The sequence below is a fragment of the Rhincodon typus genome, chromosome 21 (assembly GCF_021869965.1).
Source record: "Rhincodon typus isolate 14 chromosome 21, sRhiTyp1.1, whole genome shotgun sequence".
NCBI classification, from domain to species: domain Eukaryota; kingdom Metazoa; phylum Chordata; class Chondrichthyes; order Orectolobiformes; family Rhincodontidae; genus Rhincodon; species Rhincodon typus.
Genome location: NC_063352.1, coordinates 19,312,997 through 19,338,266, shown reverse-complemented (window position 1 = coordinate 19,338,266; position 25,270 = coordinate 19,312,997). Strand labels below are relative to the sequence as shown.

At 41.0% G+C, this 25,270-nt stretch overlaps 1 protein-coding gene across 4 annotated transcripts in view; it reads left to right on the top strand.

Moving 5' to 3' along the window:
• Positions 1 to 24,599, top strand: part of daglb (diacylglycerol lipase, beta) — a 30,802-nt gene extending 6,203 nt beyond the window's left edge. For all 4 annotated transcript variants that reach the window (XM_020513015.2, XM_048609275.1, XM_048609277.1 and 1 more), the window contains exons 3-15: positions 305 to 479; positions 805 to 1,057; positions 2,669 to 2,791; positions 3,868 to 4,001; positions 5,751 to 5,877; positions 6,726 to 6,809; positions 11,583 to 11,660; positions 12,861 to 12,941; positions 14,611 to 14,738; positions 19,728 to 19,796; positions 19,896 to 19,968; positions 21,914 to 22,167; positions 23,109 to 24,599. In XM_020513015.2, coding sequence (XP_020368604.2) covers positions 305 to 479; positions 805 to 1,057; positions 2,669 to 2,791; positions 3,868 to 4,001; positions 5,751 to 5,877; positions 6,726 to 6,809; positions 11,583 to 11,660; positions 12,861 to 12,941; positions 14,611 to 14,738; positions 19,728 to 19,796; positions 19,896 to 19,968; positions 21,914 to 22,167; positions 23,109 to 23,301 — 1,772 coding nt within the window. In that variant the 3' untranslated portion in view covers positions 23,302 to 24,599. The remainder of the gene's footprint in view (positions 1 to 304; positions 480 to 804; positions 1,058 to 2,668; positions 2,792 to 3,867; positions 4,002 to 5,750; positions 5,878 to 6,725; positions 6,810 to 11,582; positions 11,661 to 12,860; positions 12,942 to 14,610; positions 14,739 to 19,727; positions 19,797 to 19,895; positions 19,969 to 21,913; positions 22,168 to 23,108) is intronic.
• Positions 24,600 to 25,270: the final 671 nt, after the last annotated feature.

Genomic DNA, 25,270 nt, shown 5'->3' with positions numbered 1-25,270 from the left:
GGTCTAGGCCCGAAACGTCAGCCTCTCTGCTCCTATGATGCTGCTTGGCCTGCTGTGTTCATCCAGCCCTGCACCTTGTTGTCTCCCATTTTGCTGAGGCCCTGTTTAACTGTCAAGTGGATATATTAGATATAAATTAGAGAACTATATGCTCAGAGAGGAAATTCAAATTCTCAAATCCTAAACCCAGCTGATCATAATAACACTATTACCAACTTATCCTTCCATAAAGGTATGACATCTAGCATGAAAGAAAAACATTGAATTACCACACTCCTTATATTCTTGGTCGTCTTCTTTACAGGAACGATCACCAAGCCAGGTCCAAGACAACATATCCCGGCTCTGATTTATATCCGTACTACTCTTTATTTACCTGAACTGATCTGGGCATTCTTGGGTGCTGTCTGGGTCAATGATGAAAGCCAGGGCTGTGCTCCCTCTGTTGTTGCCACGATTACTATAGCTGTCATTGCCAGGTAAGAAAGCATTTTCAGCCTATTAGTTATAAAAGTTAGCAAATGTTTCAGTCTCAATATAATGATTTGTCTGAAATAAGGCACCTCTGACACTGCAGCACTCCCTCAGTACTGCATTAAGATCGTCAGTCTCGATTTTGTGCTCAAGTTTCTGGAGTTGAACTTGAATCCATGACCTTTTGATTCAGGCAAGAGCGCTATCTGCTGAGCCACAACTGAACTGTACAATTTAAGGAATAGATCAGGAATCAAGTAGTTCTTGTTTTTACAAAAGTCAGGTTTGAGGTTTCAATACTAATCCTGGAAAAAAATATCCTTTTCACAGTTGGGTTTTCTTATTCTTCACGGTGGTTGCTGTCTTAATTTTCTTCGACCCTCTGGGCAGACCCAAACATTTAAACTACTTAGTAAGCATGGCCCATGACTTGGAGAGCAGTGACGCAGTCCAAGCAAAGTCTATGGCGTCACGGGTATGGGAGTGCAGATTGAAGCTGATGTGTTGCTGCGTTACAAAAGATACAAAGGACAACCGGGCTGCCTTTACAGACATTGCAGAACTCTTCTCTGCCTTTTTTCTGGTAAGTTGATTTTTTAAAGATTTTTTTTTTAAAATGGGAAACATGTCAAATCAAATGCCACAGACCATTTTGCTTTAAGTTGACATGGCAGTAAGAAGAAAAGTTTTTAAAAGTCAGGGCTGTTCTTGCAAATTGGAGCAATTCATTTGCTAAGCAATTAATACTTCTGAAGACGAGTCTTAATGGATCAGAATCTGTTTCTATCTACATAGATGATGAGCTGCTGAGTTTCTCTAGCACTTTTTATATCTATCCTAAATACTCAGGTTTGCTGAGTGTTGTAGTTTATCTAGAGTTTTTGACATTCTTAATGTAAACTGTACAGGAGAACTTGTATTCATCTTTATTGTTTCTCTTGAGCTAGTTAAATATTTTTGAAAATTTAAAACTTGCTGAAATGTTTTCTGTCACCTGGGAAGAGCTTCAGATTTGTACTGAACCATAGGTAAAGGTTCTTGCAATTGCTCCTAATCTCATTTCAAGAGAGCTGAATGCTTCCTGATCCAGTTAGAGATCATATTGTACAAAAGTTGAGTGACTTTACGGATCACACTTGGTCCATGTATATCCTGGACTGGTTTTGATTAACTGTGAGGAAGTCTAAGAGGAGTTTCCCAGACTTTCTTTTTCCAAAGGCAGCCCATTTCTTTTTTGTCCTGTCCAAAGTGATTATGTAATCACAGGGAGACTGGACTGACTTTTTCTTTGTCAATTTTGTAAGCTCCAGGACTGTTCATGTGCTCCCCATCCATCTAGTGAAAATACCTAATTTGTGAAAGTTACCAATGTCAGACATGTGAATTTTAAAACAAAATTGTATTGTCTGGCCTAAACTTTACAGGAGAATGATCTCCATGACATTCTTGATCCTTTGCTGAAAGTCATACTGATAAAGCACAGGGAGCAGGTGATCTTAGTGGGGTTGGGGTTATGGAGAGGAATTTGAGATATTTAGTATGTTCAAGACAGGCCCAGTTCCATAGCCAATGTTTTACTTTAATGCAGCATTCCTTTGTCCTGTTTGTTTCTTTTAGTTTTGACGTTCATGCCACACCCAATGCCAAATAATGACCATCTCCAGTTACAGAATCTAACCATCACCCCTTGACATTCAATGTCATTATCATCATTGAATATCGCTGTTCTCTGTGCACCCCACCTATAAAAATGGAGTTACCATTGACCAGAAACTGACTGGATCAGACATATACACACAGGTCAGAGGCTAGGAGTTAGAAGGATAAAGCAGTAGAACATGAGAACAGTAGGCATGAGAACACCACCACTGCAAATTCCCCTCCAAGTCTCTCGCCACCCTTGACTTCCTACATTTGTTACTGAGTCCAATTCTAGAATCCTCTCCCTGACCACATTGTGGATGTATCTACATGACGTGGATGGCATTATTTCAAGAAAGTTGTTCGCCACCACCTTCTGATGGGCAATAAATGTTGGCCCACATGACACACGCATTTTTCAGATAATCTTAATTTTCTTAGATCCCTTTCTGTTGGGGGGAGATAGGATGTATATGTACAAACATGCCTTTGGAGTTTTAGATTTTACAGACAAATATTTATATCCTTACCACTGTTTTATCTCTGTGGGCAGGATACAGACCTGGTGCCTGGTGATATCGCTGCAGGACTGACTCTCCTGCATCAGGAGCAGGATAAGAAAGAGAAGTGCAGCGATCTGGAGGTGGTGGCTTGTACTCTCCCTCAACCACAATCTGTAAGTTCACAGTTGAGAATTTTACATCTTATTAAGCCAGCAGTGACTTTTTAATTTCTAAAGAATACTCGAGCTCATTCTCCATTTTCACAATTACTGGAACTGAATTATTAAACATACAAAAGATATGACTTTTTTCTGTTCCTTATCTTTAATACAGTCAGATTGACACTGCAGAAATCAGTAAAGTGGCAGGAGAAATGGTTCTTTGGATCTCTCGGAAGGTTAACACTGATCACCAGTAGCAGAATGTAACAGTATTTATTGCACAGAAACATACCACTCAGTCAACTGTCCAGTGTTGACGTTTATGCTTTACACAACTCCCCTTTATCTCACTGCTCTGCTGCTTCCTCTCTCATTCTTATCTAGCCCCTCCTTTATATGCATCTGTGCTAGTCGCCTCAGCTACTTGTCATAACCCTCTCCACTTTGAGTTATATCCCTTTTAAGAAGTCTTTGGGGGTGTTGACTCAGCAGCATTCCTTTTGCAATTTTGGGGCAGGAAGAAGCTCTTTGCTAACCACAGACAAGCTTTCAAACTTTTTGCTGCCATAATACTGACGGTGCTGTATTGGATTCTGGTTGGGGCTCAATGTTAACAATCAATAACCATAAATGTATCATGTATTGCCAATTGCTGCTTGCACTCCAGCAGTAGTCAGTCAATACCAAACATATAACTATCCATGCATTAATTGCCAGAAACATAGATTACTGATCATTTTGCCACTTTGTACACAATCACCCAACAGTCACCACGTGCGTGCACACATGCATGCATATACACACACGCATGCACCATGAGATAATGTTTCAGGCCGTTCTGGCTGACGTGAAAGCATCAGTATGAACATATCTGCAAGGACTATCATGCAGTAGTAGGCTACTCATAAACTGTACGTTATTAGGTGCATTGATGGGTTACCCTATGACTAAAATCCAGGACAGAAGCAGCTTGAGCCAGCTAGTTCCCTAGTCCATCACAGTCTCCTGGAATTGACCTAAGAATCTAATTTCTGTTGGGTATGTCTTATTAAGTTACGTGTCTTGGCATCATCTGTTGTTTTTACTAGGCTGAAGAGCTGGATATAGAATTGGAGAACTCTGCTCACTACATGCAGTTTGCTGTTGCAGCATATGGATGGCCATTGTACATCTTCAGTAACCCCCTAACTGGCATATGCAGGCTGAGCCATAACTGCATGTGGTAAGTCCTAATGGTTTTCAGTACTTACAACCTGCTCAGAATGGTCCTGAAGATGCCTTCTGTATCTTGTGATAACCATGACTGTAATTATGACACCAAGTCCAATATTTTACTCTGGTTAGTTTTCAAACTAGAGTCCCCACGATTGCTGCACTTCTGCATTTGTTGACAATTGAGCACATGATTTCCAGTGCTGTTTTGATTGAAATTCTTTCTTACAATTAAAATATATTTTATGGTGACTAGTCTCTTTATAGGATTGCAGAATGATTATAACGCAGAAGGAGACCATTCGACCTATTGTGTCCTGTCAGCTCTCTACAAGAGCAACTCAGCCAGTCCAACTCTTGCATCTTTTGCCTGTAACCCTGGGAATCTTTTCTCTTCAGATATTTATCTGGATTCTCTTTTGAAGGCCATGATTGAGTCTGCTTCCATCACACTTTCAGGCAGTGCATTCCAGATCCTATCCATTCACTATGTAAAAAAATGTTTTCTTCATGCTACCACGTGTTCTTTTGTCATTAACTTTGTACTGGTGTCCTCTGGTTTTCAACTGTTCCACCAATGGGGACAGCTTTATCACTATCTACTCTGTCCAGATCATATGTGATTTTGAACAGCTGTATCAACATTCTGTTCATTGAGGAAAAGAGTCTTGGGTTTGGCAGTCAATCCTCATAACTGAGATCTCTCATCTCTGGAACTATGTGGAATGCTTCAAATTGGATACGTTCCTCCAGTTGAGACCATATCAGTTCTTAGGCTTGTAGAAAGCTTAGAATTCTGTATGTTTTAACTGCTTTCTCAGTCCGTCCTGCTGCCCTCAGTGATTTGTCCACATGTACCTTCCAGTTCCTTTTGCTTCTGCATCCCCTTTAGAATCACACCTTTCAGGTTATAGTCTTTCCAGGGCTGCTTATGGACCAAAAGAGAGATGATCTTGTATAGGCAGAGGTACTAAATGGGAGCTTTGCACCTGTCTTCACAACTGAAAAGGATGCTGCCTAGGGTGACCAAATGTAAGTTTTCTTTTATTTTAAAAAAAAAACTTTCTCTTGACCATATGTACCATGAAACATCCTGTACTGGAAGCTGACTGCTACATTCAGAGGAAGTCCAGTTAGATCTGATAAGACTGAAGCTGTTGAAAAGTACTGGCTGCCAGGAAATTTAACTGCAAATGCAGCTACGGATGTGTACTGGTGATATTTTGGGTTTTTTTTGGGGAAGGAACGAAAATTGTGTTGGCTAAAATCCTGTCAGTAATGACGTTTTAACCTCACTCAATTTTCAAGACCGAAGAACATATGTGCAAGTTACAACTTTACGCTGAATTTGTTTGAATTGGAAGCAAGTTACTCATTTTATTGAGCAATAGTGTCAGGGTGAATTAGTCAGTCATAGCCTTTATTGATCGACATCAGGAATGGGAGAAGGTAATTAACTAAATCACGATTGATCTGTATCTAGGCATCCAGGTTCTAATTGCCTTAACGCCTTTGCGGAACAAAAACTATAAGTCTTGATGTTTTCAAATGGCCATTTTTGTCTAACCTTGTTCAACCTCAACAACTTTTGAAGGGGTGGGGCAAAGGCGGGGAGGAAAGAGGTCCAGACATCCTCCTTGGGTTTGCATGAAGAACTGTGACTATTGCCGAGTGTTCATTATCTGGTTTGTAATCACAATTACTTTAAAACTTGTGAAACGGGACTCATCAGTTTAATGTAAGTTATTTCTCTCTCAAGTTGTAGAAGCCAATTTCCCGAGCAGGACATAGTCGGTGGGGATCATGTGGGCTGCCATTTCGCCTCCATGCTGCAAACTACAGGGCTGCAAAACCGGGATTTTATCCACATCAGTTTTCACAACAAGGTAACAACTGTCATGGGCAGGCTAAAAAACAAAACTATCTACAACATGGCAGCTCTAAATTTGCAGCTTAACTTCAATCGAAGGTGCTAAGGGGATGTCACATGCCCTTGGAGGGGCAGTGTTGATGGAGCAGTGCGCTGTGGAGGGGCAGTGCTGAAGGGATGCTATGATATGGAAGTGCAGAACTTCAGATGAGACAGCTATCATTAAATGTCCTGTTCAGTTTCCTAAGAACAAAAACTTTTTTTTTAAGGATCTCCTGCTGAGGGACAGATTTATCTGGCATCCCTTTGATTACTACTTGTGGGAGCTTGTTGTATACAAATTGCCATTTACTGTGCTATCAAAGTAATCCATTGGATGTAAAATGCAATGTGATGTTCTGGCGATATAGCAAGCTCTTAAGAATACAAACTTGTTCTTGTGTTTTTTTTATTGTGGTTTGCAAATATTTTCTGTTCCTAGAACAATTGGCATTAGTGTGTAGAGAGGAACTGATAAATTGAAGGTTTTGCAAAGCCAGCAGTACATGTAATTACAAAGATCATTCGTGTGCTACAACCACTTGTTCTTTCCTTATTTCAGTAGCTCAAATCTTACAAAACATAACAACCTGCTTCAGCATGTGAGAGAGATTGAGATGCCTACCTACGGTACTATCATTAATCTCGAGAGACAGGGTGACACTTTTGCTGTTCTCCATTTTGTGGGGGTTTTTTTCGGTTTCTGTAAACATTGAGAGTGAAAGACAGCTGAGTAATAGTGAGCTATTTTCAAAAACTAATTCAGAATGATTTGTGGCTGTTCTAAATCTCAGATATTGTCTTATTTTCACCCACTTGGTGCAGATTTACGAAATTCCATTTTATGTGGCACTGGATCACAAAAAGGAGACTGTGGTGGTGGCCGTGAGAGGAACTCTTTCACTGGAGGTTAGTCTTCCCTCAGCTCTGTAACGCAGTCAGTCAGTTTAACTTAGTGGTGGAGAAACTTCTAGAGATGATAATTGACAGCAAAATTAATTTTGTGTTTTCTTTTAACTGGTTTTATTGTGGTTTTTTTTTGCTGAGATAGGAGGGTTGATGAAGGTAACAAAAACAAATTACAGGAGAAAGCATCTGCAGTTCGTACGATCTCTCTACAGGAGAAATTCAGCAGGTCTGGCAGCATCTGTGGAGAGAGAAACAGCACAGACCATTTTAGGCTTCAGTAATAGGGCATAGATTGCAAAAGCCTGGAAGTTACATTACACCATCACAAAACACTGGTTCAGCCACAACTGGATTATTATGTCTTTAGAGAAGTTGTGAAGGCATTAAAGAGAGTACAGAGAAGATTCACAAGAATGGTCCTAGGGATGAGGAGCTTTAGAGATGTTGATAGTTTGGAAAACCTGGGACCGTATTTCTTAGAGAAGATTAGGAGGTTCACTAAAAGTATTCAAAATCATGAATGATTTGGACAGAGCACATAAGGAGAGTAACTGTCGGTGGAAGGATAGAAAACTGGAAGACATTGATTTAAGATAGTTGGTGAAAGAAACAATACTGATAAACTTTTTTGCACAATGAGCAATTAGGATCTGTGTACGTTGCTCGAGAGTGTGGTGAAGGCAGATTATATCAAAGTTTTTTTTTAAGGGAATTAGGTTATTATTTGGAAAGAAAGAATGTGCAGAGTTACAATGGTGGCGCTGTAACCTAAGTGAATTACTGTTCCAGAAACTAACACTTGCACAAAGTGTCAGTTGGCTACCTTCTGGGCTGTAATTGTGCAAAACAAAACAGGCTATATTTTTCAGCACGTTTACCAGCAAAGGGCAGTCAGAATCCACCTGAACTTGTGTGTAAGGAAAAGAGAGCTGTGAATGCTGGAAATCAGAAATAAAACGAAAACAAGAGATTGTTGGAAAAACTCAGCACATCTGGCAGCATCTGTGGAGAGAAATTGAGTTAACATTTTAGGTCCATTGACCCTTCTTCAGAGCAAGGAGTCAATCAGTGTACTTCCTAAACAGCTACTGAGAAAACCACACGGACTGCATTGGACAAAAAGCAACTCTGAGTTCACATATGCAATTTGTAAGGAAATACTGCTAATTCTGATCCAAATGCTGAGGGTGCTGGCTTGGCCTGTTCCCACTGGTAACGCTGTCTCAGTCCATCCATCTGTCTGTCTGTCTATCCCACTCTGTTGTTGAGTCTGCCCTTGCACAAACCAGAGTTGCTGATGCAAAATGGTGAGCATCAAGACTGACTTTCTGAAGAAGGATCAAGGCCCGAAACGTCAGCCTTCTTGCTCCTCTGCTGCTTGACCTGCTGTGTTCATCCGGCTCTACACCTTGTTATCTCAGATTCGCCAGCATCTGCAGTTCCTACTATCTCTGAAGGCTGACTGGCACCGATGTTTGTATGTAGGGCATGTATGTGCTGATTTTGCTAGTTCTGACAGTTTAAATGTACAAGTTCTTAAAATCCCTGGTTGTCTTAGAAAGGATTTTATCAGTGCTGTTGTAGTAATTAATTGCACCACTAGATGTCTCCTCAAAGCAATAGACCAGATTTTGTATTGCTGCTTTGTGACACTACAGCTGAATAATGCTGGGATTTGAAAAATGAATCAATCGCCTCTGCTTTCTCTTTATTGGTTCTTCATTTTGGCTGCTCCTTTTTCAAATCGTGCATTTGTGGGATGTTGGTGTCACTGGCTAGGCCAGCGTTTTATTAATTTCTGGCATCTGCAAATTTTTGTGTTTTTTTTTTGAAAATCCCTAATTACCCTGGAAGGGAATGGTGAGCTCCCTCCTTAAACTGCTGCAGCTCTTGTGGTTTATGAACACCCACAGGATTTCCAGGATTTTAACCCAGCAACAGTGAAGAAATGGTGATATAGTTCCAAGTCAGGATGGCACGTTGCTTGGAGATGAACTTGCAGATGGTGGTTTTCCTACGTATCTTGTTCTTCAAGGTGTTAGAGGTCGTAGATTTGAAATGTGGTGTCAGAGCAGCCTTGGTGAGTTACTGCAATGCATTTTCTGGATAATGCACACTGCTGCCATTAGATATCCCTGGTGAAGGGAGTGAGGATTGGAGGTGGTGTTTGGGTTTCCAGTCAAACAGGTTGCTTTGTTCCAGACAATGCTGAGCTTTTTGAGTGTTTTGAATCTGCACTTATCCAGACAAATGGGGAATATTCTATTGTACTCCTGATTCTGTCTTGTAGCTAGTGGACAGCCACTGGGGAGTCAGGCAGTGAGCTTCTCACTGCAGAATGTCTAGCCTCAGACCTACTTATGTAGCCACAGAGTTTAAATGCTGGTCCAGTTCAGCTTCTGGTCAATAGTAACAGCCAGGATGTTGATAATGGAGTGATCCAATGATGATAATGCCATTGAATGTCAAGGGACATTGGGTAGATTCTCTCTTGTTGAAGATGGTCATTGTTTGGCATATATATAGTGTGAATGTTTCTTGTCCTTTTCTTACCCACATCCTTTCCTAGTTGAGACTGTAAGAAAATGATATGTTTTAAGCTGAATGCAGAATCTCCAACTAAGGCTGATCTCACAGGGGTTGGGTTGTCAACAAGACAAACACATCCACCCAAGAGTTCAAGAGATGGGGGATTTCAAGTCAGCAATAGTCTTGCTTTACTATTTGATCGCCATTGCAATCTGAGACACATTACAGCTAGAGAAATCCTCAAAGCCCTAAATTGTACAATACTCTGCATCTAAATAGTATTGTTAACTTGTGTTTTGATGTTCTTCATTAGAATGAGCACATCCAAGAAATGACACCAAACCAAAGTAGGTGACTAAAAACTTGGTCAAAGAAGTTGATTTTCAGGAGTGTCTTCAAGGAGCAGGGTTAGGGCGGGGTGGGGGACAGATTTACAGAATTCAAGAGTTAAGACCCCAGGCAAATGAAGGCTTGGCCACCAATGGTGGCGCAGTAGAAGTTGGGCACGTATGCGAGATCAGAGTTGGAGGAGCTCAGAGACTGAGAGACATTACGGAGGTAGGACGGACAAGGTTATGGAGGAATTTGAAAAGTTCTTAAAATTGATTGTTTAAAATTCAGATGAACTTCAAAGCCGTGACTGAAATAACATCAAGAAAGAAAATACTGATTGCTTAGGTAAAGAGTTTGGTCCAGAAAGTGCTTTGAAAAGATTGGTCAACTTGGTGCACACACGCTATATCAAACCTGGCGTTTTCCTGATCTGATTAACTTGGTTCCTGAATGGACAATTAGCAACTGAAGCATTAGGGTCATAATGATCCCAACTAATGGTAATACTGACAAATCCAATCACAGAGCGAAACCTAGCCCACAAGTTTCCTTTTTACAATTTAGTTACCATGGTGCTCAGTCATTCATCATATACGTTAGATGCTGCCAAGATACTTTTCTAAAAGAGCATCAAAGTTTATTACACAAAAAAGGAGAAAAAGCACTATTTTACAATACAGAAACTATTTTAAAAAGCCTTATTATAAATATCTGAAATAAAGATTCAACCCCTGCCATCCACAACAATGTTACAGATTCTCAAACCTCCATGAAGGATCACCTTATTTCCACTTTATAATTCCTTATTCTGTTGGCACACTGTTCTCGGTTTCTTTAGTTCACATTTCTTCATGAGACCTTTAAATAAATTGCTAGCACAGCTCATGTATTCCTTAACCACCCCTTCCACAGCCTTTCATTTCTGCAGATTTCTCATACTGACATAAACCACTCAGGACTCTTCTCCTGCCCTGATGGTTCTGGAGGTCGTTAAGCTAACAGCACCTTTTGCTGCTGACCTGTTCCCTCAGGCAGAAACCTGCATGGTCTCTGAAAGAAACCTTTTGTATGGTTCTGTCTTTCCAAAAGAGCTGGTTTCTACCTTTCCCTCCTTGAGTCATAGGACGCCTTGCTGCTAGGCAGCGACCTTTTTGTTTCTCTCCAAATCTTTTGTTTTCTAAAGCATTGAACTATTCACTTCTAGGGTTTGTTTAAAAGCCTTACTTAGTTGCATGTAAACACATTTACAGACACTCCAGCTCAGTTCAAAACTGAAACTAAAACTCTGCCCTTCTTAACATACTCCACATAGATATACCAATCATTAAAAATTATACTTGTTTCTGTCAACTTTGTAGGAGTCAAATTTCCACGAGCTTTAATTATCGTGAGCTTTAATAAAAAGCAGATTAAAATATTTTCCTTTATCGTTGTGCCATGTGGCTGCCAAGTTGATAGCGCATGAACTGAATAAAGTTTGAAATCATGAGGGGCATGGATAGGGTGAATAGACTAGATCTTTTCACCCTGGGGTGGGGGAGTCCAACACTAGATGGCATATGTTTAAGGTGAGAGGGGAAAGATTTGAAAGGGTCCTAAGGGGCAACTTTTTCACATGGTGGTGCGTTTATGAAATGAGCTGCCAGCGGAAGTGGTGGAGGCTGGTACAGTTGCAGCATTTAAAAGGCATCTGGATGGGTATATGAATAGGAAGGGTTTAGAGGGATATGAGCAAAATGCTGGCAAATGGCACTAGATTTATTAGGGTATCTGGTTGGCAGGGATGAGTTGACCCGAAGGATCTGTTTTTGTACGGTACATCTCAATGACTATGACTTTATGACCTTAATCTTTCTCCATCCAGTAATTCCTGTCTGCCATCCATGTTTACATCTATTAATTAACCTACAGGATGCTTTGACGGATTTGAGTGCAGATCGTGAGACGTTGCATGTAGATTGTGTGACAGGAGAATCTTTGGCACATAAGGTGAGTGTTCAACTCCTCCTCTTCAAGTTTGTAAGTACTTAGAATTACCAGAGTGAAGGACCACATGAAAACAGAGATACACACTTAGTCTCAGCATTTACATTTCAACCTGAATGTAGTTATGAAACAGTTGATATCTCACACCCATTAGCTTGGATTTTAGATCTGAAATTAAAGTATGTATGCATCCTTGCTGACTGACTAGCTAAATATTAATCTGAAATTCTAAATCAGAGCTTAGTGTGATAAAATATATAGTCCAGAAAGATGCCATTCGTGCAACTGCCTGATCCAATTCTCTGAATGAGCTAACAGTTTAGTTTCATGTTCCTGCTCTTTCCATGTATACTCTTTTTTTTTTGTTGTGAACCAAGCTCCGCCTATATATAACTGATTCATAGCTGTTTTGTCCAACCTATAACCGCTCAACCTATGGTTGTTTGATTTATAAAGGTCATATTTTTGGGAGGTGACAGCCTAGTGCTATTGTCGCTGGGCTGTTAATACGTGGCAGATGGTGGAATTTTAATTCATTAAAAATCTGGAATTAAGAGTCTAAGGAAGACGGTGAATCTGTTGTTCATTGTCGGAAATATCCGTTGACTTCACTGATGTCCTTTAGGGAAGGAAACTGCCATCTTTAACTGGTCTGACCTACATGTGACTCGACCCACAGCAACATGGCTGACTTTTAATTGCCCTCTGGGCAATTAGGAATGGGCAATAAACGCTGACCAAGCCAGCGACACCTTCATCCTGTGAATGAGTAATAAAAAAAAAGCTACTGATTTATTTCTTATCCTTTTAATGAAGAGCCTTTCAATTTCCCCAATTGGGAGATACTGCTTGTGACTGTATGTTCCACCAGGTGACTTGTTCTTTGTGTGCGAGCCTCCTAGACTGCGCCAGACTCTTTAACCATGATGGGAGCAGCACAGAAGTTCTTCTGCTCACACCCTCTTAGCCCTCACCAATTATTTGGTGAGGGGAGAGTCATGACTGTTTTAAGCTAATTCTTCACTGAATGAGAACTCCTTTCCATTCAAGATAACTACAGCGTGTCTGTAAGCCCCAAGTGAAAAACTGTCCCTTGCAAAACAACCTACTCCGAACCTGTGCAGATCTCAAATGGCACATCCAGCTGTGCTCTAAATCAGGTACAATAGCCATTAACTAACCACTTAAACCACTTCTTTCAAGGGTATTATGCAAGCTGCACGTTACATTTACAAGAAGCTAATTGATGATGGGATTTTAAACCAAGCTTTCTCAGTTGTGCCGGTGAGTTTATAAATATTAATTATGAATATCTGCCTCTGTTTGATGTGTTTTGGGAAAAAAAAACTAAATGTTTAATGGGAACTGTGTAGGAGCTGCTGCAGTTTTCTTTTGAGGTTTTTAGCTGTGAATGACCTGAGGAAATCAAAGTGAAAATTATTGGAATATAATTATCTTTAATATATATCGGGACAATTCATTACTCTTTTGTGTTATGGTAAATTCTTTTTATTATAAATGTTTCTCTTGATATAATCATTGAATTGTTCAGTCTGCCATCGCACAATCTTTTTATACAGTAACTGGGTAATACACTGAAACAATAATCCAAACACAGTGGGTAATATATGGATTCTGTGTGAATGCTCAGTCATATTATTCTTTTTATGGTGGTTAAGCACCAACCTTGTAGGTGTCTGTGTAAAACTGATTACAGACTTTACTTTAAATACCAGGTTACTCTGATATTTTAATTGCCTTGCAATGCTTACACTTACTGTTCTGGATTCGTGCGGCAGAGGAAACTTTTGGATCTAATATGCCTGTGCCAACACTTAGAAAGAGCTATCTGATTAGTTCCACTCCCCTTGTCCTTCCCATGTAGCCCTGCAAATTTTCTTTCTCTAATTAGTAAACCAAAATCCTTTTAAAATTATTGTTAAATGCACATGACAGATCACAACTTGTTGAATTTAATAACGAAAAATCTCATTCCCATCAGTTCTGTTGCTGTTTATGTTAACTCAGAGCTTTCTGGTTACCAAACCACCTGTTGATGGAGTCTGAAGAAATAAAGCAAAACTTTCAGAATCGCCTCAAAATTTTGAACACCTAAAGTAAATCTCTTAATCTCTCTGTTCCAAAGAGAGCAACCCACATGTCTGTTCTGTAACAACTGAAACCTCTTTATTCCTAGTAGTTTTCCACACCCATTATAGCATTAGATGTTAGAGCATTGTGTCTGTGATTGCTTTTATATAAGTGTTTAACTAGTTACTGTTCCAGAGAACTTCCTGGAAGCTTGTGCTCCTATAAGTGACTCCTCTTGCATTTGTATTTTGCTATACTGAAGGGTTTGTTTATGACACTTATCCTGATTGTGCTAAAGGTCATGTCTGAAGTCTAAAGGATAAGAATTATCTTTCTACTTGCCATGTGTCTTTATCATGGTCATGTGATCAGTGCAGAACAACCAGAGATACAAATTGAACAATAGTTTCCCGACGCAGTGTATCGTAGGCTGTAGGTGACACCGGAGCAGTTTGTGGCTGCTCAAAGCCATGAGAAACAGAGCCATACAGGGCAGTAAGATCCCAGCACTAGTGCCTGATCTGTCCCGAACTACAGAATCTGAGTCAAGACGGTACTGGAAAGGATCGGCTCCCTGCTCCTGAATGTGACCCTGCTGAACGCATGTTTGAGTCAGTATTGGGTTCCACTGATCGCTGTGAATGGATATTGTCCACTTAAACAACGTGGCCAGGCACAATCAGTGCATCAGGAACAGTATAGAGAGGATTAGAACTCTTTGCAACTCACTTTCCCCACTTGGATATCAGGCTAAGAAAGAAAATTGAATGTGTTCTGCCAATTGCCAACTACAGAACTGCTTGCTTTTAGTTGTTTGAAATGATCATGTGTTGTTGGAGTAAGCCTGTCTCTCCCATTGTAGGAATACAAGCTGATTATAACTGGCCACAGCCTGGGGGCAGGAGCAGCCTCGATCCTTGCTATAATGCTCCACGCATCCTTCCCAGCACTTCGATGCTATGCGTTTTCTCCTCCAGGAGGTCTGCTAAGGTGAGAGGTGTTGAACAACTGCATGGACTTTTCTGTGAAATGGGATTTCCTTTAAGAGATGGTCACTAAATTGGTATTGCCAAGACGGACTTCATTCTTTTTAAGAATTTGAATTTCATGCACAAACTGTTTTCATTTGAGGGGAATTGTTGGTTTATTTGTGGTACAGGAGCTGTAACTGAGTGCATTCTCAGTCACTATCCCAGTGTTTTCACTCTTACAGCAAGATTTAAAATTGAATGAATGCCCCTTGAATCGATGGACCTTTTCAGGTAGAAGTGCCAAACACAGATGTTCTGGTCGCACATTGGTAGTGCCCCTAACCCCTGGATTGTAAGGCCCAGGTTCAAGTCCCACCTGCACCAGAGGTGTGTAATGACATCTCTGAATGGATTGATTAGAAAAATAGGTTACATATTTTAAAAACTCAGAAGTTCGAATGGAATAGGCTGACTAGAGCAGTGAGATGTGGCCTGGACTGCTGCTTGTAGAGGCTGGCCGATACAGTATAGGAATGCTAACAGAGCCAGCTGTACAGGAGGGGAGGAGGATGATAGGAGGAGTTTTAGTAATAGGGGTTCATTAGTAAGGGAATACACCAGTAAGGATGTTTCTGTCGCTGTGGCCAAGATGATATGTTGTCTCCCTTGCCAGGGTCAAGAATACCACAGAGCTGTGACAGGACATTCTGGGAAACAACCAGAAATTTTTGTCCATGTTGGTACCACTTGAGTCAGGTCAGAAGGAGATATGGTCCTGCAATCAGAATTTAGGGAGCTAGGTAGACGTTAGCAAACAGAATCTCAAATGAAGTAGTCTCCGGATTACTCCCAGTGCTTACATGCAAGTTGGAACAGAAGTAAAGGATAAGGCAGAATGTATCGCTTGAAAGATGCTACTGGTTTTAGATTTCTGGGACATTGGGACTGGCTCTGTGGAAAATTGTACCTGGACATCATGCTCCTGAACAAAGCAGGGACTGAGTTCCTTGCATAATGTTTCACTAGTGCTAGTGGGAGGATGTTTAAACTAACTAGCAGAGGTGTGGGAACTAGGAGCGGAATATTAGAGAGGAATACTTGGGTGCATAAAGTACTTGGAGAGCAGGTTAACACTGGTGTAGAACATAGAAAGATGAAATGGGAGAAAGGGAGAAAATACTGCAGTTCAAATCAGGGAATTGGGCATGTATGTGAATGCACAGAGTACAGTAAATAAGAATGTGGAGTTATAGGTATAAAAGATAAGGCTGAAGCTTTCACAGTAATCTTCAGTCAGAAGTGATGAGTGGATGATCCATCTCCGTCTCTTCCAATGATCCCCAGCATTACAGACAACAGGCTTAAGCCAATGCAATTCACTCCGTGATATCAAGAAATGGCTGGAGACACCAGATACTGCCTTGACAACATTTCAGCAATCGTACTGAAGACCTGTGCTCCAGAACTTGCTGCTCCCCTAGCCAAACTGTTCCAGTACAGCTACAATACTGGCATCTACCCAATAATGTGGAAAATTGCCAAGCAGGACAAATCCAACCGCCAATTACCGTCCCATCAGCCTACTCTCGATCATCAGTAAAGTGATGGAAGGTGTCATCAACAGTGCTGTCAAGCAGCACCTGCTCAGCAATAACCTGCTCAGTGACGCCCAGCTTGGTTTGCACCAGGACCAATCAGCTCCTGATCTCATTACAGCCTTGGTTCAAACATGGACAAAAGAGCTGAATTCCAGAGGTGATGTGAGAGTGACAGTCTGTGACATCAAGGAGCCCTAGCGAAACTGGAATCAATGGGTATCAGGGCAAACTCTCCACTAGTTGGAGACATATCTGGCACGTAGGAAGATGGTTGTTGGAAGTCAGTCATTTCAGTTCCAGGACATCTCTGCAAGAGTTTCTCAGGGTAGTATCCTGGGCCTAACCGTCTTTAGCTGCTTTATCAATGACCTTCTCTCTATCATAAGGTCAGTAGCAGGGATGTTCAGCACAATTCACAAATCCTCAGATACTGAAGCAGTCCTTGTTAAATGCGACAAGATCTGGACAATATGTAGGTTTGGGCTGACAAGTTGTAAGTAACATTCACACCACACAAATGCCAGGCTGACGATCACCAATAAGAGACAATTTAACCACTGCCTTTGACATTCACTGGTGGTACCATTATTGAATCCTCCACTGTCAACATCCTGGGGGTTACCATTGACCAGAACTCAACTGCATCTGCCACAGTAGCTACAAAGATAGGTCAAAGGCTAGGAATACTGCGGTGGGTAACTCCTCTTCTGACTCCCCAAAGCCAGTCCATCTACAAGGCACAAGTCAGGACTGTGATGGAATACTCCCCACTAGCCTGGACAGGTCTGACTCCAACAACACTCAAGAAGGTTGACACTATTCCAAGAAAAATCAGCCCAAATGCACCCATTCCCTCCTCCACCAATGCTCAGTAGATGCAGTGCAGCAATTCACCAAAGATCCTCAAACAACATCTTCCTAATCCAAGACCACTTTTCTCTCGAAGGACATGGGCAGCAGATACAGGAGAACACCACACCTTCAAGTTCTCCTCCAAGCCACTCACCACCCTGACTTGGAAATATACCGCCATTCCTTCACTGTCGCTGGAATTCCTTCCCTAAAGGCATTGTGGGTCAACCCACAGCAGGTGGACCACAGCAATTCAAGAAGACAGCTCATCACCTTCTCAAGGGCAACTAGGGGTGGGCAAGAAATGCTGGCCAGCCAGCGACGCCCACATCCCACAAATGAATTACGAAAAATATTGCCATGTAGAAATGTAATAACGTAGCGATAAGAGACCTGGCTCAAGGAAGCACCGGACTGAGTGTTAAATATTCTAGGCAGGTGATGTTACTCAGGAAAGGAGGATTGATGGTGACATTGATTAAGGAGAGCATTTCACTGCTGAAGAACGAGGGTATCCTAAAGGTTTCAAGGACAAAATCAATCTGGCTAGACTTAAGGAACAAAGAGGGTGCATTTACATTGCTTAGTGTAGTTTATAGACCACCAACTAGTGGGAAGGATGTAAAGGAGCCAATCTGAAGGGAAATTAGAGTTATCAACATTAAGACACTGGTTATAACCAGTTTATAAACTACGTGAATGTAGGCTGGAACATGGGTAGTATTAAGGGCAGAGAGGAGCAAACCCTGGATTATGTTCAGGAAAATTTCCTCCAGCAATTTGTGTCCTGTCAAACAAGAAACGATGCACTTTGGGCCAATTAGATCAAGTGTCAATGGGCGAGCATCTAGTGGACAGTGATCATTCTATCCTAAGGTTTAGGATGGTATTAGAAAAGGACAGTCAGCAGTCCAGAGTAACAAAATTTAGCGGGGCGAGCTAGGTCAAATAGGCTGGAGCAAGAGACTTTTGGGAAAATCTGACTAAACAAGGGGCTACTTTTAAAGCAGAGATGGTTTGTGTACAGTCAAGGTATATTCACTCAAAGGAAAAGGGAGGACAAACAAATCCAGAGCACCCTAGATGTAAAAGGAGATGAACACTTGTCACAATGTAACTTCTGTTAGAAAATACAATTGAGAACCAAGAGAAATGCAGAAGGTTCAGAAGGGAGGTAAAAAAGCAGAGCGAGCCTGAGACAAGACTTCCCCCTACACAAAGCCATGATGACTATCCCTATTAAGTCCATTCACTTCCAAATGCAAGTAAATCCTCTCTCTAAGAATATTCTGCAATAATTTTCCTACCGCTGGTATAATGCTCACCGGCCTGTAATCTCTTAGATTATCCCTGTTGCCCGTCAACAAAAAGATGTCTTCTGGGACCTCTCCTGTGACTAAAGAGGATATAAAGATCTCTGTCAACACCCCAGCAATCTCCTCTCTTGCCTCCCTCAGTATCCCTTGATAGCTCCCATCGGGCCCTGGGCACTTACCTATTTTAATGTCTTCCTTGAACTCTTTCAATTAAGAGATACTTAACTAATGGACTTGCCGTTTGGTAATGCAAAACTTATGTTTTGCTGAAAAAGACTTACCTTGTCAAAGCTTTTTGTCTTGCACTCATGAAGACAATTCACAAGAATACCAGTTCAAGGAGAAAACCAACATTTAAGAGGATAGTGCAGATTGCCTGGCAAGTGGGCACTGGTAAAGGTGTTGTCATGGACAAAACACCCATTAATTAAACAAGGCAGGTTGACTGGTCAGTGCATTGCCCTGAGAAATGAATCAGTGAATGACTGTCAGCTATTTTGTTCAGTTGAAACTGGCACACTGGGTATATGAATCTTGCTGTCTGCAAAAACAGGGCCCTCTCATATTAATATATATAGTTTCCAGTACAGTGAGTGCGTCACATGGCATGCCTAATTTGGTTGTCAGCATAATTCCTCTTGTATTCAGGATTATCAAGCAAATGTTGTCCATTGTAGAATTACATCTAATGTTAAATACTGTTGCGAATTTTACAACCACAGGCAGGTTGGGTACAGTCACATTGCTCTGCATGGCAGTTAACTGTCAATCAGCATTATTTTCCACGGAAACGCCGCTAATCAGTCAGACCCTACTTGCTAACCAATCAGCACTATCCTCTCATACAGTATAAATGTTGGTTTTCTCCTTAAATTGACAATCTTCTGAATTGTCCTGATGAAAGGCTTTGACAAAATGTGATTTTCTTTCAGCAATACTCGAGATCTGTCCATGTGTGCATAGTTTGAACTCTGTGGCAGACTTTGCCCTGTCTACATGTAATGGTACCCACTATACCATCCCGCAAACAGAAGAACTGACTATACAATTTCTGCTACTAGTAGATTTTTACTTCGCTGTGCTAGTTAAGTGACTGCATCTTTACTTTCATCCAAAATAGCTTTTTCTTGATATTGAGCCAAATTTAAATGAGGACATCCGTTCCAGATTCAGTTGTCTTCTGTCTAACAATAACATGTAGCAGTATCTCCATGCTAATGAAGAATTTTCTTTTCTTTTAAGTAAGCCCTTGGCAGATTATAGCAAAAAATTTATCATATCCGTTGTACTAGGCAAGGATCTCATTCCAAGGTCAGTGTACAGCACCTTTGAACGGCACACAAAATTTTACTCCATTGATTGCCAGTGCTACATACTAATTCGTATTGGTTTGAACCTTTACATTTCCAGGTTGAGCCTTTGCAACATGGGAGACCTGAAAAGAAGAATATTGAGAATAGTTGCCCAAAGCAACCGGCCTAAGGTAGCCAAGAATGTTTTGCAGTGCTGTTTGAATGGAAATGCTAATGTATGTTTGACAAAATTTTACCCTTGAGAAATGCAGTCCTTATGTTAATGACCCCATGCTAAAATAAATATGTTCAGTAATAAATTCAGTAAAGCATTTGGTAAAACTACTTTTTACTTCAAGAGTTCGAAACAAACAGAGCACTAATATTAATTCCTATGGGCTGCAGTTGAAACACACGGTAAACTTGTATCAAGCACTGGTGAGACCACTCCTGATGTACCATGCACAGATCTGATCTCCATAATAAAAGGAGATATTAATTGGCAAATGTGTAAGAAAAGATTTACAATGGTGATGCCAGAATTGAGAGGTAGAATCTAGCAGGAAAGATTGAACAGACTGTGACTGTTTGTTTGTTTTTTTTTGTTTCTCTAGAGAAGGCTGTAGGGTGACCAGAAGTAGGTCTTTTAAGATTATGGAAGGGTTCAATAAGTCAGACATTGAGAAGATGTCCCCACTGGTAGGGAAAACCAGACTGTGGACCCCTCAATATGTGAGGATAATATATCCCACAGGAAATTAAATTATGGATTTCCCTTCAAAAGAAATGGTTTCTCCCTTTCTAATGTATCAAAAACATGTAATCATCTGAAGCACCTTAATCTTTTCCCTCATAGGAGTATAAATATAGTCTATGCACTTTGTCTTCAGAGTTTGTCCTTTTCTGAGAGTGACGTTGCTACCTTAAAATTTCAGCTTTTAATCATGGAGATAACAGTGTGGAGCTGGAGGAACACAGCAGGCCAGGCAGCATCAGAGGAGCAGGAAAGGGTCCTGACCCGAAACATCAACTTTCCTGCTCCTCTGATGCTGCCTGTCCTGTTGTGTTCCTCCAGCTCCATACTGTGTTGTCTGTGACTCCAGCATCTGCAGTTGTTGCTATCTCTATCATTCAGTCATGGAGTCTGTCTGCCTCATGTCAGGACCGCGGTACTGGCTTTGCAAGCTGATACTTTGGTGTCACGAATTCTGAGGCAGCAGTTGGTGTTATGGGCCTGTGAGCAAGTTATAACAGCTATATATCCCATGCTAATCGGCCCCTACTCGCCCAGCAACCCCTTCAGTTTTCACTGAACGGTCATGACAATTTTCAAGCCTGAAAGTAGAGTTAGAGAGAGAAACCATTTGGAAAATCTCTGCTTTTTCTTTTCATTCACTCACCAGATGAGGACAGCACAGTGGCTGTGGGTAGCACTGCTGCCCCACAGCACCAGTGACCCGGGTTCGATTCCACCCTCGGGCAACTGTCTGTATGGAGTTTGCACGTTCTCCCAGAGTCTGCATGGGTTTCTTCCAGGTGCTCCGGTTACCTCCCACAGTTAAAAGATGTGCAGGTTAGATGGATTGGCCATGGGAAATTGCCCATAGTGTCCAGGGATGTGCAGGCTAGGTGGATTAGCCATGGGAAATGCAGGGTTACAGGCGGGTGTGTCTGGGTGGGCTGATCTTTGGAGCATTGGGTTGACTCGATGGCCTGAATGGCCTGTTTCCACAGGGATTCTGAGATTCTGGTGGGCGTCACTGGCCAGACCAGCCTTTATTGATCTTCCCTAATCGATCATGGGCTTTTGAGAGTCAGCCACATTACTGTGGGTCTGGAGTTGCATGTAATCCAGACCAGGTAAGGATGGCAGATTTCCTTCCCTAAAGGGCATTAGTGAACCAAATGGGTTTTTATGACAGTTGACAGTGGTCACCAATATAGTAGCTTTTTAGTTCCACATTTCTTTCATTGAATTTAAATTATATCCTCTGCTGTGGGAGAATTCAAACCCACGTCCCCAGAACAATAACCTGGGGTTCTGGGATTACTAGTCCAGTGACATTACCACTCTGCCACTGCCTCCCACATGTGCTGTATATCTAACCACCTGTTGTCTTCTTGTACTCTGTCCAGTATCAAATCCTGCTGCGCGGATGTTGGTATGAGATATTTGGAGGTGATCCAGCCAGTTTCTCTGACTATCTGGACAACAGTCAACAGGGGCGACTGACCGAGCCACTTCTCGCGGAACAGAATCTCATGGGGCACCAATCCAGTTCGTACAGCAGCATCCCTGATGAATCACCTTCGAGTTCACCTTTTCAAGGCCCTCAACTCTCTCTTCCAGGGAGGATCATTTACATTATGGAAAAATACAGCACAGGGAGGTGATTATGCCATTCTGTTTAAAAATATTCTTTCAAAGTCATTATGTATAAGTAGCAGATGTTAGATGAGATTTTTGCTGTGAGAATTTATGAAGGATAAGCTTGTTCAGAGAAAATAATGAAAATATATCATGTCTGAATTGAACTGCTGGCAATCAGTTTATGTGCACTACAAACCTTATAGCTTTTAACAGAGGTTGGAAACAACTGGTGTCAGTCTAAAGGATAGAATCACAAACTACAGAAGAAGCCCATTGGCTCATTGATTCTTTACTGGCTTTTTCAAACAGCTACTCAATTAGTCCCACTCTGAATCATCCTCTTTCATGAATTTTGAAGGCTATTTTGAATCTGTGCGCACCAGAGTATCAGGAAATTGTATGACTTGTACTTGGGAATCTTAGGTATAGCTCAGTAAGAGACCATTTAGCCCATTGTTCTTTGCTGGCCCTTTTGAAAGAGTTTGACTCGCTGCTTGCTTTTTCCCCATGGTCCTGCAAATTTAATGTTAAGACTTCAGTGCAGCACAGTGAGGTACTCCTGCACTATTGGAGGTTACATCTTTCAGTTGAGAAGTTAAATAAAGGCTCTGCCTGCTCCGTCAAGTGGATTTGAAAGATTCCACAGCTATTATTCAAAGATCAATTCTTGTCAGCATTTACCTCCACCATAAATAGTTTTACTACGAGTCTGGATGTTTGAACATATTGCTGTTTGTAGGTGCTTGCTATATGCAAATTGGTTTATGCATTTCCCGATATAACTGCAGGACCTACAATTAAAGTATTTAATTGGCATATTGGATGGTGTGAAGATATAAATACTATAAATACAACTTCTTAAAAACAAAATTTCTGTTATAGGTATTGGTAACCTTCCACTGGAATGAATGGTTGCATAGCTAGTTCAATCTAATTCCTCTGTCTTTTCCCTCCATCTAGTTTCTGCTTTTCCGAAGCAAAGTACTGTGCGTTGTGGTGTGATGCATCATTCTTCAGCAACATTCTGATCAGCCCCAAGATGATAACTGACCACATGCCGGACCTTGTGTTCAAAGTCCTCAAAGACCTGACTCAAGAGGCACCCTACATTCGCTGTTCCACGTCACCTCCTGCACCAGGCGAGGCGTGTTGAAACTTGCTGTTGGCATCCAATGCAAAGTTCCGGTCGCTGGGAGTCTAATGAGTCTGTTAAACCTTTTGGTGTGATTTCGCCCACCACTATTTTACACCATGCTTTAGACTTTCCAGAAAGGGGCCAGAGACTGTGTGCTGTACTGGCCCATGTTTGTGAATGGCCATATTACAAACAGCTACAATGACTGTAATCAACTGTTTTGAGTTTCTGTGGCTGTTGTACTGCTGCGTGGGGCTATGCCACTTCCACTTAGACTTCATTTTCCCTCTTCAATTTCTTTTTTTTTAAATGTATGAAAATATAAATGGGTACCTGAAGGGTGAAGGAACAGATTCACTTGAGACAACACGACTGCTCCAATCAGTTGATGAGAATCATGGCATTGCTTTAATCTCATTCTTCCTTGAAGGTTCTTGGGTTACCCTAGGAGCGTGAGGTTCAGGAACTCTTTCAATAAGCAACCCATTGGTTTCCCACTTTAAAACATTTAGTACACTTGCCTTTTTGTGGTGTCAGGGAGTTTGCTTATTTTGTGTAGACTTGTTTGAGCCATGTAATTCTGCATCAATACACTTATTCTGGCAGAGCAGCTGGAGTTGCATGTTCCTTCCTTAATTAACAGCATAGGTTTTAACCCAAGATTAATTGGTTATGCAGAAACCATGCAATATTAATAGGGATGTGGCCTGGGCATCTGATGAGGTAGTGCCTTTATAAGTTCTCTGGCCGCAATTCCTGTCCCATAGCACAAATTTGTTTACCCTAGGTACAGCGATACTCTAGATGAGCTTTCTGGTCCCAGCATTGCACTTGCTGATTATTGAGTCAAACTGTAGCTTGTCATTTATTAATCCTTCATAGTTTTGGTCCATTTGTGTTTAATCTCACCAGCAGAGTTGGCTTCCATGTGCATTTTTCATTCTTTGGAGCTAGGTTTACATTAACAATCTTTGTCAGGCTGCAGTTTTGACTTTTTTTTAAAGATTTGTGTACAAAATAAACTAAATCTGGCATGTTTGAGCTGAATGTAAGCCCAGTTTTAAATTTTGTTTGATAAACACCCCTGTGAAACATTGGAATATTTTACATTAAAGACACTGTTAATATAAGTTGTTGTTGTTTGAATGTAGATGGTACTTTTTCACATTAGCCTGCTGGACTATCAAATTGCACAAAGGGATTTTTGAAAGTAAAATCTCTGAAGGAGACAAAGATAGGATTGAATTTAATTGAAATTAGAGTATCCACCTCCCCACAAAATGTCTAACCCTACCAATAAATATTCCAGCCTTGTACACCTTGATACTTGTTTTTTTCCTGAAGGAGACCAGACTGTACGTGCATACTCTGATAATTTTACTAACCCAGGAGTTGGCCCCTTGAGCTGACTCAGCCATTCTATAAATTGATGGCTGAACCCCACCCTCCTATACAATTCCCTTTATTTCTTCATTCCTTTATTACCCAAAAATCTGTCAGAGTTTAAGGATAAATGGGAGCAAGATTCTTCCTAAAGAAGAAACAAAGCAGAATAATGACCGTCCTAAAATGAAGTTATATATTTTATTACAACACAAGGACAGACTGCCAAATCAGATCAGTGCCCCCATGCCTGCATTTGCAGCACAATAAAATTAAAGCATTCAATGACCCCCAAAATTGCCCCAATGGTTTCTAACCAAACTTCTTGAATAATTAATACCATCACCATGTTTATAGCTTAATAAATTAATTATTTTGTTTATTAATGTAGTAGCTTTACCTGAGCAAAGTTAAATGATTCTGTAATGTAATTAATATCTACTATTTAAACTTAATTTTGCCCTTACGACGCTCAACTCATACAGTTAAGGGATAAATTTAAAAGAAGAATGAGACGTAACTGACGGGTTCACTTGAGCAGTTTCCACAGGCACATGGCATTGTATCTTGCTTGATTTCTGAAGGCAACGTTTGCTTCCAATAG